This window comes from Meles meles, chromosome 10 (assembly GCF_922984935.1).
Source record: "Meles meles chromosome 10, mMelMel3.1 paternal haplotype, whole genome shotgun sequence".
Lineage (NCBI taxonomy): Eukaryota > Metazoa > Chordata > Mammalia > Carnivora > Mustelidae > Meles > Meles meles.
Window position 1 is genome coordinate 95,591,781 of NC_060075.1, and position 13,627 is coordinate 95,605,407.

Consider the following 13,627-nt stretch of genomic DNA (forward strand, 5'->3'; position numbering starts at 1 on the left):
GAGGCTTAACCCACTGAGCTACCCAGGCGCCCCAGGAGTTTTTTTTAAAAAAGGACCGAGATCGTGACCTGAGCTGGACGCAGATGCTTAACGACTGAGCCCCCCAGGTGCCCCAAATAAATAAAATCTTAAAGAAAAAGATTGTGATTATGGTCCAAAAAGTGTCCCCTCTTTAGAGCTCAGTAAGTATGCAGACATTCAAATAGATGATGCCTGAAATGGGATTCGAAGCAGCCCGCTGGGAGGTGGGCTAGGCAGGCGCAGCGGTAAGATAGAGCTGAGCACAGGGTAACCTGGAAGCCGGCCGGAGGAGGAACATGCGGACTTTATTACACTATTCTCTTTATTTTCGGTATTTTTGAAAATTTCCATAATAAAATAAGTTTTTAAAAATGAGTTTTGTCTTAATAGTGCTACATTATAAAACATTAAATTTTCTTTTTTAACGAAGACTTCCCAGCAGAAAAATAGAGCTTTTGATGGACACTGAGTTGGCAGCCGCGTTCAGTCGCACGTGTTACTTGGAAGCTGACCAAGTAAGCCAGCGTCCAGAAACACAGCCCATACCTGCTGAGTGCTCTGCTGTGTCAACGCAAGACAGCTGGAAGCTGGAGGCTGAAGTAGAAGCAGAAACTCTGATTAATTTTAATTCTAATCCCAGGTGTGCGTGTGGGCTCTGGAGTCGGCCAAGTTGAGGCTGTATCCCGGCTCCGCCGCCTTCTGTCTACGAGAGAAGCATCTTCTGACTAACGGTGACGTCCGCGAGCCTTGGTTTCCGTATGTTCGTGAGTGGGTGCACACAATTTCCTGATCACTAAAGCGCTTAGCTCGGGGCCTGCCACACAGTAAGTGTTCAGGAGACGACCCCCCTAGCCTCTTACATGGGTTCTGAGTGTACGTTTCCGTCCTTGAGTCCCTGTGGAATCGGGACGCACCTCCTAACTGCCAGCGCGCTCCAGTCTCACCGCTGGTTCCCTCCCTTGCGGTGTGCAACGTGAGGGTGCGTCCCGCGAGCAGAGAGCACCTACGACCCCATAGAAGGACATGGTATCAATCCTGGGAAGTCCATATTCCCAATCTGTTTTAAAATTACCATGAATATAGGGTAACTGATTTGAAATCTTAAAAATTTCAAAGGAGCAAAACAATTCCAATACCTCATGAACAGAACAGTTCTGAGACATGTTATTTTTTTAAAAAATGGTTTATCGATTCCATTTTTGTATAAAACACACGGGAGAAACCCAGCCAATCAACACCCAGGTGCTGCCAAGTGGAAAGGGGCTTCGTCAGACTGGAGCCTCGGGACACACACAGGTCTCTCATCGCGTCTACAGTAACTGTCTGTGCTTTTCCCCCCGCCTCTCCGAAAACCTCTACACGGCCCCGTTTTCTTCGTCCCGGTTACAGTACGGTGACGGGGAGGAAGGGGTTGGTTAGAACCATGCTCTAGGCAGTTTTCTGCTGTCCCTTCTTGCCAATCAGAGACTTGTGGATGTGCGGGATCACACCTGCAAGCAAGCGCACAGAATCAGACGGCCACCACGCCTCGACGGACGGCAACCGCGCAGACTCAAGTCCCCCTCCATGCGCCGACCCTGTGACAGTACCTACCCCCAGGGCTCCCTCTCTCGGGCTCCAGGAGCCCCACTGAAACCGCAGAACAGCGCTCTTATGGGTTTCAGGGTGTGCGTTTGTCAGCGCATGCGCACACAACACACGCGGACCGCACACACACCAGGGACCACCGATCTGACTGCGGCCTTCCTCACGGAGGCCACGGACCGCTGAGGCCGGCGGGTCAGCATACGTACCGCCCCCGGCGATGGTGGCCTTGATAAGCGAGTCCAACTCCTCATCCCCGCGGATCGCCAGCTGCAAGTGGCGCGGAGTGATCCGCTTTACCTTGAGGTCCTTGGAGGCGTTGCCTGCCAGCTCCAGCACCTACAAAGCGCCGGGGGGACAGTGTGTCAGGGGGCGAAGGCTCTGAGGGTCAGTGTGGGCTCATCAAAGTGAGAAAGATCCCTGCGGCGACCGGACATGACAGACGCAGGAACCGACAACCCACGCTTGCACGTTCCTGATGCTCTCAGAGGACTCTCCTTACTTCACTGGGCCCTTCTGCAGCCGCCTGCTGCAGGGACAGGGAACGCCCAGGCAAGCACCGGCTTCTACGGGAGGAAGGCAAGGGAGAGACTGTCCCTTCGCCACCACGTTCAATGCGAATGCCTCGGAAAAGCGGTCTTTCTCTGGGTCCCTGTAGTCTAGTGCTGCCCAGCCCTTAGCCGCTGCAGTTTATTTCTTAGTACTCGTAGAAAAGTTTAAAAACCTAATGAAAATAATTTCTCAGAGTTTTTAACATCAGTGGGCCCTATAATCCACAGGCAGCATGCTTTATTCTAGAATGGGAAATTTCAACTAAAAGAACTTCAAAGTCCCAGCTGGCCATAAAACTGCATTTTTAATTTGTTTTGTTTTGCCTCCCCGGACTATACTGGCATCGTACAACCTACAAAAGCAAGTCCCTGGAGCCACATGGAGACAGAGCAGCCAGAAGCCTTGGTGTACACCGGAAGCCACGGGCACACTTTACAAGCCACTGCAACCCCGCTCTGTTCTTTCCTAAACTCTGGCTGCTCTGGCGGGGGGCTGGGTACCAGCATCTTTCAAGAGCTCACCAAGTGATCCCAGTGCAAAACCAAGGCTGAAAAGTGATTATCCCTGAACTTAGATTCCAGTATTTTCTTTACTTCCACTAATGACTAACCTCCCCAACTTAAGTATCTGGAACATTCTGAGAATGTTCAGAAGACTATGCCTCCACACGAGCGAATGCAGTGTGCCCCTCTCCAAAGGCTGCCACTAAGCACACGCACACTGGGAGGGCTGCAGGAGAAGGGGGCAGACGTTCCACGCTGCCAACACCGGATCCTTGGCTCAGGATCTAACGGAGACGAGACTGTCTGCAGGTTAAGGACTCGGAGAAGTTACCAGAGTGGCAGCAGTGACAATGAACAGACCAAACTTCCACCTTTAGCCTTGGTCCCGACCACAGCTCTCTTGAGGAAGAACCTTCCCTGTTTCCACCAGACTGGCCATCGCACCGTCCTACTTGCTTGTTCCTCTAATTACCTCCCCGGCTTTGGAGGTGGCTAAAGGCGTTTCAGAGCCTTAGAAGTGGCCGGAACAGAGGCAGTGTTGATCCAACACCCAACTATTAAGAATTAACTAACTTATCATCCTAAAATGTCAAACTGACCAAGATACGGCATTTTATGCATACGACCCCATCACCATCATGTACCTGTGATTTTTAAAAATGTATCCTCACACTGGCAAACCTCTACCCCATCCCAAATCCTCACTCACCAGGAGATTGTGGTCTAACCTCACAAAGATCACGGAGCAGTGATACCTACAGTCATGGTTCCCTGCGTTACTAGCAGAGCACTGAGAGTATGTGACACTCCTTTGTCATATCGGTTAAAAGTACGGACTGCTGACCCTCGTCTGGACTTCAGACAAGAGTACATCAAGGGTTCTCTTGGCCCCAGCAGCCAGTAAGACACATCTCGAAGTGCGCACGTGTTTTTGTCTTGAGCCCCGACTCCGCGGGCTCCAGCCCTTCAGAGCGCCACCCCGCCAGACCCCACACGAGCCCACCCCGCACACCTCTGCAGTGAGGTACTCCAGGATCGCGGCACTGTACACGGCAGCCGTGGCACCGACCCTTCCATGGCTCGTAGTGCGAGTCTTCAGATGTCTGTGGATGCGGCCCACGGGAAACTGAAAGACAGACCATCGGGGTGGGAAGCACCTGAGAGTCTCACCATCACACCACCACGTGTGACTGAAGGCTGAGCGACGGGGGTGATGCAGGACAGAAGATGAATTTGGTTGTGCATGTCAGAAGACACGGATCTAGCAACAGAGAGCTCCCAGGACCTGTGCTTATGTCCTAGTGAGGAGCCCCACCCCTCCATGCCAGTTACTCTCCTACGGAGACAGGAAAAGGTAGAACAGCACTCATTCCGAACGCGGAGCGTCGCAGCCACGTGGTACAGAAAACCCACGCACGCCCCACAGGGCCTCACATCGTGTAGGGATCATTAGTCCCTTCACGGAACAGCCTCGGGACTTCCTCTCCCGCCACCTTCCTTGGGCCCAAGCCACCCTTCTGTGCTCGGTTTTAAGAGGTGATCTGACGGGGCACTTGGGTGGCTCAGTGGGTTAAAGCCTCTGCCTTCGGCTCAGGTCATGATCCCAGGGTCCTGGGATCCAGCCCCGCATCGGGCTCTCTGCTCAGCGGGGAGCCTTCTTCCTCCTCTCTCTCTGCCTGCCTCTCTGCCTGTCAAATAAATGAATAAAATCTTAAAAAAAAAAAAAAAAAAAGAGGTGATCTGACAGCTAAGAGAAACCAATACCATTTTCTCACTGGGACTCTTCCTGAGACGAGGCACTTCCTCAGCTCCAAGGGGTCTTTGTTCCGCACCCCTGAGCTCGACCGCCCCACCCCTATGTTGCTCTGGCACTACAGCAGCCCCATGCCCCCCCCCCCCCACGTGGCCTCTCATCTGCACCTCGCTCAGAACACCTCCACACCTCTGGCAAAGCTCCTGCTGTTTGCCTGCACATCTCCTTTCCAAAGGCACGGAAGGACAGACGGACGGACTGATGTTTAAGCAGGTGCCACGCCCAGCTTGGAGCCCAGCTCCCGGCTTGAACTCGCCTGACCTGAACTGATCTCGAGTCGGACACCTAACTGGTTGACTGAGCCACCCAGGTGACCCTCCAAAGGCAAAACTTAAAAGGAAATTCCAAACCCCAAACTTTCCTGTCACCTTTTATTCCAATCCAAACCTGGCTTTTGCCGAACATCATTCTTGAAGGTCAGCGGTGACCTGAACTGCCAAATCTAGTGGCCATTTCTAGATCACATCCTTGAGGAGGAAAGGCATGGCATTCTGCTCAGTTACAGTCCTTCACTAAGTAGCCCCAGGCTCCCTGGAGCAGGCAGGCTGTCTAACGACACACTAGGACCCGGAACCCTGTGTCTCCATCAGCTGCAGAGACGACACAGAGCTCTAATGGTCTTCCAGGTGGGCTGGTCTTCAGGCTTTTCTTTCTCTGACTCAGGTACCATGTGTTTCTGAGGGTCCGTCCAGGTCCCCGTCTTCTATTCTCATGATCTAACAGCAAACATCTGCAGCATCAACAATCTACCTGACACAGGGGAACTTAAACCGTCATTCTTTTGATTGCTCCCTCCTGGAACGGGGTCTCTGATCTACGACTCACGGGTCTCTTCCAGCTGGTGTTCCAGGGAACTTCAAGTTACCTACCTGACACTGACTAAGTCATAACCTGTTTCCGCCTCAAAACAAACTCCTCCGACCGGAAGGCATCCTTAGGGAGACCTTTCTCGAAAGCCTTGCCTGTCAACCCTCCACCGGTGGAGCACACACGCCTGCCTCTCCTTCCGCCCCGCGCCCCCACAGGTGCGTGCCACCTGCTACAGCACCAAGGCCAGCTGCGGTCTCCGGCTCTCACCAGACGGGGTTGGATTCACACGATGCTCTGCGATACAGAAGGCACCATCAGGGGTAACTTCTATCCCCTTCCTTCAGTACCCACGGGTCATGCCATGCTCCTGCTCCAAAGTTTTCAGTGGCTCACCACAGCCAAGAGGCTAAAAATCCAAACCTTACAGTCTGGCCTTCACACCTTCGTTTGAAAACGGTGTCTTACACACAGGAAACAATTTTTATTTATTCAGAACATTCTGAGTTTGTGGATTACAGTCACAACCACTGAAATATAAGAAGTTTGAAGGTACTGAGTGTTTCTGGTACATCACTGCAGTCTAGAGCTGAAACTACTGGGGACAGTCAAAGAACTAACGAACCACCCGTCATTCTGCCCCAAATTCCTGTCATCTCAGAGTACCCCCCACCCACCACACACACGTTCACCAGAAGAAATCCCACAGCAGACTTACTTTAACGTGACACAATTTATAAGAGAACTGACAACATCCTTACAATCCAAAAATAACAGATTTTTTTTTTTAATTAAAGATTTTTATTTATTTATTTGACAGACAGAGATCACAAGTAGGCAGAGAGAGAGAGGAGGAAGCAGGCTCCCTGCAGAGCAGAGAGCCCGATGTGGGGCTCGATCCCAGGACTCTGGGATCATGACCTGAGCCGAAGGCAGAGGCTTTAACCCACTGAGCCACCCAGGCGCCCCCCAAAATAACAGATCTTAAGAGAGCAAAATCACAGAGTTCATTTAAGGTCATTTCATGACTTGTTCTTATTTAGAAAAATACAAATTAAAACACTGTTGTCTTAGTATTTAAATTTCGACCAATTAATCTCATTAAAAGGCCAGCAATACAAGTAATTTTCATAATTAATGAAACATCTCTGGGTCCTGAATCACAACAGTAAAGAAACTAATTTAACAGCGAATTATGAGAACATCAATTACCTGTAGCCCGGCTCTCTGGGAGCGAGACACGGCCTTAGCCTTGGCCTTCCCACTGTCCTTTCCAGCTTTGCCTCCAGCCTAAGTGAAAAAAAGCTCCAGATGAAGACTTGAAAATGCTATTTCAAAAATATACGGGAAACAATTTCTTCCAGTTTTACCTCAGGTGGTTAAAAAAATTCTAGGTGATCTCCTTCCTCAAGTTCAGACATACACGTGTTATGCCACCATTTTATCAATTTATATAAACATGACGTCGAACCTTAAATACTTATTTAAAATGAGATTCCCGAACCTTTGACTTTTTTTCTCAAATTTCACCCTGAAGAATCTTCAGCAAGTCACTATAACTTTTATGCTGGAAATATTTCATAATGAAATAATATTTTAAAAACATTTAAAAAAACAGTTAACATATATCATTTCCACAGAAATAGTCAGAAGTCATCTGTTTGGAGAGAGAGGAAAAAAGCACCTTATAAAAACCAAACCCTCAAGAACGCACCCATGGAAGTAGCATGTGCCCCAGCAGTCCCACCCGGGGCTCCACCACGGAACTGAGGCTGCGACCAGTGTGCAGGTCCCCAGCAGCCCAGAGGCACAAGCCGCCGGTGTACTGGGGCAGAGATGCGCTGCGCACGTCCATAGGACCAGCATTTGGCTAGGAAGAGGGCACTGTGGCACCTGCTGGACACGACCCACACGGGCAGATACTGTTGGTGCATCTTACAGGAGGCACCTGTCAAAACCACAGGGACAGAGAGAAACATGGGTGCCAGAGGCTGCAGAGGGGCTGGAACTGGGGTGAGTGCCTCATGGGTGCAGAGTGTCACTTTGGAAGAAACGGTCTGAAGACGAACGGCAGTGCTGGCTGCGGAGCGAGGTAACTGGACTTCATAACCACTGGTGGAACACTGAAGAATAGCTCCAATGGCAAACTTTGTTAGGTATATTTGAAAATTAAAAAAGACCTTCCAGCTTACACGGAAAGGGTTAAACGAATCCTACTGTCAACAGAAAGTAAAAGGAGGACTGAAGAGTCTTAGCGTTCACAAACAGGACCTGGTACAGGGAAGCAAGGGAGACTTTCGCAGCCATTTCAACAACTGAGGTGCGGGTACGCGACACCCGGAACCCCCACAAAACTACGTCTTTGAGAAAAGGCGGAGTAGGGACAAGGGCCGTGGGCTTTTCCTCCAGTAAACCCGGGCTGCCCCCCACAGGCGTGCACACACACTGGCCTCCGGGGAGGGAACACCAAGGACCTGAGCTAACACAGAACCCGAGGTTCCCGTCTGGACGGTTTCATTTGTACCATTCAAGTCTACCGCGGCGTCGCGGTTTAAAAAAAGCCAGTCAACATTTAAAATCCGTTTACAAGACTGACCAGCTGTTCCAGCGAGTGGATGCTAAGCTCTGAAACCGCGCGTCCCCTCTGCAGCGCAATTCTTCAAAGAACTTGTAGGCTACGGGGGCGCCTGGGGGACTCGGCGGGTTATGCCTTCGGCTGAGGTCATGATCTCAGGGTCTTGGGATCCAGTCCCGCTTCGGGCTCTCTGCTCCGCGCTCCCCCCGCCCCTCCCTGCCTGCCTCTCTGCCTGCTTGTGATCTCTGCCTGTCACGTAAATAAACGAAACACAAAACAAAGCACCCGTAGGCTACAGCGTGCATCGCTCTAACGTTCGGTACTACACACGCAGGCGGCGGCAGCCCGGGAAGCAGCAGCACGTACGAGCCGCCCCGAGCCTCCCGCACGACGGAACTCAGGCCGTCCGCCTTCCGAGCACGCGCCACGCAGCGCAAGTCCCGTGCAGCGTCCGGGTCTCCGCCTTCGCTGCGCGCGGACCCTCCTGTCCGCAGCGCCGAGTCCGGAAACACCGACCCGCTCTCAGCCGCCAGCCGCGCCGGCCGAGCCCGAAGTCACTCGCGTCCCACCCGCTCCGCAGGCAGCGGCATCAAGGCGCGGGCTTTCCGAGACGCACGGGGCAGCGGCCAGCGCAGGTCCGCTGCCGGAGTCGGAGGGGCTCCCGCCGGCCGCACACCTGCCCGCCGGGCCCGGGAGCCGCGGCTCCGCAGCAAGCCGACAGCTCGCCGCCGCCGGGACTTTCGGCTTCCGAGACTGGCCCGTGCATTCAGCGGCTGGCGGAGGGCCGCAGGCCGGCGGCGCTGCCCAGGGGACACCGGGGACAGCACGGAGAGCCCGCCCTCCCGCCCGGACGCAGGCCGGCCTCACGGCCCGCTCCCCGCGCTGCGCGCCGACGCCACGGCAGGCGGGGCGACCCCGGGCTGCCTCAACAGGTATCCGCGCCGCCAGCCGCCCGGCCACCCGGCCGCCGCCCTCACCATGGTCTCGGCCGCTCCCGCCCTCGCTCCCGCCGAGCCACCGCCGAGCCGCCGCCCCGGAGCACCGACCGCTGCCGCCGCCGCCGCCGCCGGAGCCCGGACAATAACCGGGGCCCGCTTCGGGCTACCCTGGCCAATCCGCGCTCGCCTTGCTGGTTTGAACCCCTGTGGCTGCCCAATCGCGCGGCCTCTTCTAACTAGGCCCCGCCCCTGGCACCTCCTCCCTAACGGCTGTTTGTTTTTGCACACGGCACGGGGGGCGGGGCCTCCAGCCCCAACGCTGACGGGCCTCTGTGCGAACGGAGGCGGGGCCACGCGCGGCTCTCGGCCTGTCTCCAACGCACCAGCCCGACGAACGGAGGGGCGGGCCAATGAGGGCGGACGGCTGGCGGTAGTCAGCCAATGAGAACATCGCCCGCGAGCAGAAGAGGCGGGCCGCTGTGAACGACGGCAGGGTTAGCCAATGGGTGGGGTGACCGGAGGCGGCGGCGGCTTTCCCGCGCGTTCTCAGCTCCGGCTCTGAGGCCCTTGAGGAATGTCTGGGACGCCTGCGACAGTGGGCGTAGCTCGTGCGTGTGGCGTCCCGCAGGCCGAGGCCCTCGGTGCAGGGCGTTCGGGTCCGGCGGCGCCTGAGCGCTGACAGACGCGGACAGCCGGGGTGCGGCCGGCCTCCCGCCGGCCTCCCTAGGACCCGCCCCGCGAAGGTGCTCCGTCTTTACCTTTTCCCGCGCGCGGCGCGCTGCGTCGGCCTTTGTCCCTGCAGTCACCGGCTGCCCTCCTCCCGCGTCCGCGCCGGGGGTTCGCTAATGCGCCCCGGGGCAGGGACGGAGGGGGGCGCCCGCACCGCCGGCGGGGACCCCGAACGTCTTCGTGGGGGCTACTGTGGAGTGCGGGTGGCCAGGTGGGTGGGCTCCCTCGGACCGCAGGGGTTAGGGAGGGGACAGGGGAGGAGCGGGGTTCGGGTCCAGAATCCCCGAGGCCGGCCCCGGAGCAGGTGCCCTGGGTATCCCCGGCACGCTCCGCGGCACCTCCCCCCTCGCACCTGCAGACAGCTCCCCTCCCAGCGTTCCCTCCCCCCGCGCACCTGCAGACCCCGCTCCTCCCCCCGCACTTGCAGACCGCACCCCTCCCCTCCTCGTGCACCTGTGCACCTGCATTCCCCGCGCCCCACCCCGCGCACCTGCACACCCCGCGCCCTCCGGGCGCACCTGGAGACCGCCCACCCACCCACCCCCGCGCACAAGCACACCCCGCCCCTCCCCGCGTTGTCCCCCACCCCCGCACCTGCAGATCCCCGCCAGTCCCCCGGCGTCCCTAGCGCACCTGCAGACCCCGTCCCCGAAGACCTGACCTGTTGCCCTCGCTCTCTGGGCGTGGGATCTGAGCAGGGCACCGAGTTTTCCCACGCCCGGCCCACCGTGCGGAGTTTGGGCGAGCGCCAAGTTCGCAGCCCAGAGCAAGCACCCGCCGGGTACCTAGCGCGGGATCCACAGCCGATAAACTTTTCCTCAGCAGTAGGTCGGTTCTCTCTCCCCGGCCTCAGATGCGGGGGTGGGCAGGGTGGGGGCAATGGAGTTAGGCGCGCGGACCTGGCGCGCATCGCAGGCAGGACTGATCCCGGCCCTAGCTTCCGCGCCCTGCTGAGAGCCGAGAGCCAGGCTGAGGCCCAAAGACTGAGGAACGCGGGGGGCTCTCGGGCACTGTGAGCACTGCCTGCAGCCCCGCACCCAGCACGCGTGTTAGCCAGCCCGGTCCAGTTCCCCCTGAGCTGCAGCTGCGGAGGAGGTGGCCTGCGCCCACCCGGACCGCCGTCGGAATAGGGAGTTTTGGGAATTAGCATCCCCAAGCGATGAACTCCCGCGCGTTAGCATTCAACCTGGATGGGTTTAACCGGATCAGGTCCAGGGTGACGGTTCTCGTGGTGCGGGCCCTAGACGCTACCAGCACCATCTCCTGGAATCTTTGCAAGGGCAGATTCGGACCCCCACCCACCAACCGGATCAGGAGCTGTGGGCGGGGCCAGTAGGCCCTGCGGAGTGCATCAAACTTTGAGAAGCTCGGGGTCGGAGAAGCTGTGATACTCGACCCAGAGCCCATTCAAAACAGAGGCACGGGCTCCCTCAGCCGCCTAGTCTGCTTGGTCATTGGTCAGGGGTCTTCCCGGGAATTAAGCTCCGTCTAAGGGAGTAGCCCGCCTCCCCCCGCTGCTGGATATGGGGTAATAGTGAGGGAGGCTGCTCCCTCCTGCTCTTGTGCCTTGATCTGAATGACTGCAGTCTCCCGTGTGTCATTAACCCCCATTTGCTTGAACAGCTGCTCAACTTGTCCCCTCTCCTCACGACTGACAGTGATGTCGCCAGGAGCACTCCACAGCAGGCCCCATGGTGGCAAGTCCCCACCCTACAGTCTGCTTCCTGGGAAACCCGACCTGGCACGATGGTTTTTCTTTCTTTTCTTTTCTTTCTTTTTTTTTTTTTTTAATATTTTATTTATTTGACAGAGAGAAATCACAACTAGGCAGAGAGAAAGGAGGAAGCAGGCTCCCTGCAGAGCAGAGAGCCGGATGTGGGGCTCGATCCAAGGACCCTGGGATCATGACCTGAGCGGAAGGCAGAGCCTTTAACCCACTGAGCCACCCAGGCGCCCCTTCTTTCTTTTCTTTTTTAAAGATTGTATTTATTTATTTGACAGAGAGAGACACAGTGAGGGAGGGAACACAAGCAGGGGGAGAGAGAAGGAGAAGCAGGCTCCCCACTGAGCAGAGAGCCTGATGCAGGGCTCCATCCCAGGACCCTGAGATCATGACCTGAGCTGAAGGCAGACGCTTAACCCACGGAGCCACCCAGGCGTCCTGGAGAGGGTTTTGCTTTGCAAAGTTGTATTAAGTTCTTGAGTGGGGCGTATATGCACGTGCAGAATTGTAAAGGTACAAAGAGTGGAGGATCGCTGTTTACCATCATCTGTTTTCTGTCTTCCTCGGGGTTGCCAGTATGAGAAGACAGCCTTAACGATTACAGGATTACTACATAGATGCCCCAAGTTTTTATCCCTGTGTTGAGTTTTAAATTCCCTTTAACACCAAGACATTCTCCAAAACATCATAAAGCCTTTAACAGACAGACATTTTCTTGGGGCCACTCTTGGAAAGGACAGACAAATTCTCTTTTTATTTTTTAATTAAAAAATAAATCCCTGGGGGTTTAGGTCAGCCCCCGGCGGCAGGTCGCAGCTTCCATGAACCAGAACCTGCCTGGTTTGGATGAGGTCAGTCAGGAAGCAGGATCCTCATGACCTGGGTGGAAGGCAAAGGCAGAGGCTTAGCCGACTGAGCCATCCCTGGGTGTTCCTCGGGTGCCTTGCCGCCTGCTTCCCTGCTAGGTTTTGCTGACAGGGAGGACTGGAGGGAAACCCCAAGACGGTGAGGGAGAGGCGAGCACGTCTGTCTGTTCGCTCCCAGCATCACCCAAGCAATGCTGCACTCCTTCCACAGCAGTGACTGAATCTGCTGTCCCCGCACCGGCAAAACCAGACTGGCCACCCCTTCCTGCTCAGCAGCCCAGCCAGCTCTCCTCTCAGGGGTGAGCTCCGGGCCACAGGCCCTTCCCTTAGGGTTCTGAGGTTTTCCTTTTGTTTCTTGGAGGTAGCTAGCTGCCAGCAGTCAACAGCTTAGAGCCCTCGTTTACCCAGTATCAGTTAACAACTCTGTATCCAGTTAGCAACCTTTACATCCTCTCCATTCGGCAACAGGTGTGTTTTCTGGAACCAGAACAGACCTTGACTGACAGGCACAGGATATGTGTATTTGTAATTGTTTAAAAGATTTTTAGTCATTTATGTGACACAGAGAGAGATCACAAGCAGGCAGGGCCGGGGTGGGGGGGGAGCAGGCTCCCCGCTGAGCAGAAAGCCCAATGTGGGGCTCGATCCCAGGACCCTGGGATCATGACCTGAGCCGAAGGCAGAGGCTTAACCCACTGAGCGACCCAGGTGCCCCTGTAATTTTTTATTATGGAAATTTTAAATGGGTATACCTAGGTGGTCGGGCTCTCTGCTTGGCAGGGAGTCTGCTCCCCACCCCCCCCCCCCACCGCCTCTCTGACTACTTGTGATCTCTGTCTGTCAAATAAATAAATAAAATATTTTTAAAAAGCATTTAAAAATGTTTCAATTTTACATGGGGAGAAAATAAAAAAAATTAATGTGATAATAGGACAAATGACTACATTTTTCAAGTGTTAAAGCTCATACAGCCTTAAAAGTTGAGGGCCCCCTGCTCTGTGCTAGACGCCGTCGTAAGTGTAAATTGCCTTCCATACGTGCTTCTTTTTTTTTCTTAAAGATTTTATTTATTTGACAGACAGAGATCACAAGTGGGCAGAGAGGCAGGCAGAGAAAGAGAGGGAGAAGCAGGCTCCCTGCTGAGCAGAGAGCCTGATGCGGGGCTCAGTCCCAGGACCCTGGGATCATGACCTGAGCCGAAGGCAGAGGCTTTAACCCACTGAGCCACCCAGGTGCCCCCATACGTGCTTCTTGATCCTTATAATAAAAAGCAAAGGACAGGGGCGCCTGGGTGGCTCAGTGGATTAAGCCGCTGCCTTCGGCTCAGGTCATGATCTCAGGGTCCTGGGATCGAGCCCCGCATCGGGCTCTCTGCTCTGCAGGGAGACTGCTTCCTCCTCTCTCTCTGCCTGCCTCTCTGCCTACTTGTGATCTCTCTCTGTCAAATAAATAAATAAAATCTTTAAAAAAAAAAAAAAGAATCTTAAAAAAAAAAAAAAAAAAGCAAAGTACAATC

At 55.1% G+C, this 13,627-nt stretch overlaps 1 protein-coding gene across 1 annotated transcript; it reads right to left on the bottom strand.

Moving 5' to 3' along the window:
- Nucleotides 1-1,355: 1,355 nt before the first annotated feature.
- Nucleotides 1,356-9,067, bottom strand: LOC123951751 (histone H2A.V). Its single transcript, XM_046020740.1, has 5 exons — nt 8,833-9,067; nt 6,493-6,570; nt 3,673-3,786; nt 1,815-1,944; nt 1,356-1,511 (listed from the first exon to the last, which is right to left on the bottom strand). The coding sequence occupies exons 1-5, from the start codon at nt 8,833-8,835 to the stop codon at nt 1,450-1,452; spliced, it is 387 nt and encodes a 128-aa protein (XP_045876696.1). The 5' UTR covers nt 8,836-9,067; the 3' UTR covers nt 1,356-1,449.
- Between the last annotated feature and the right edge of the window lie 4,560 nt (nt 9,068-13,627).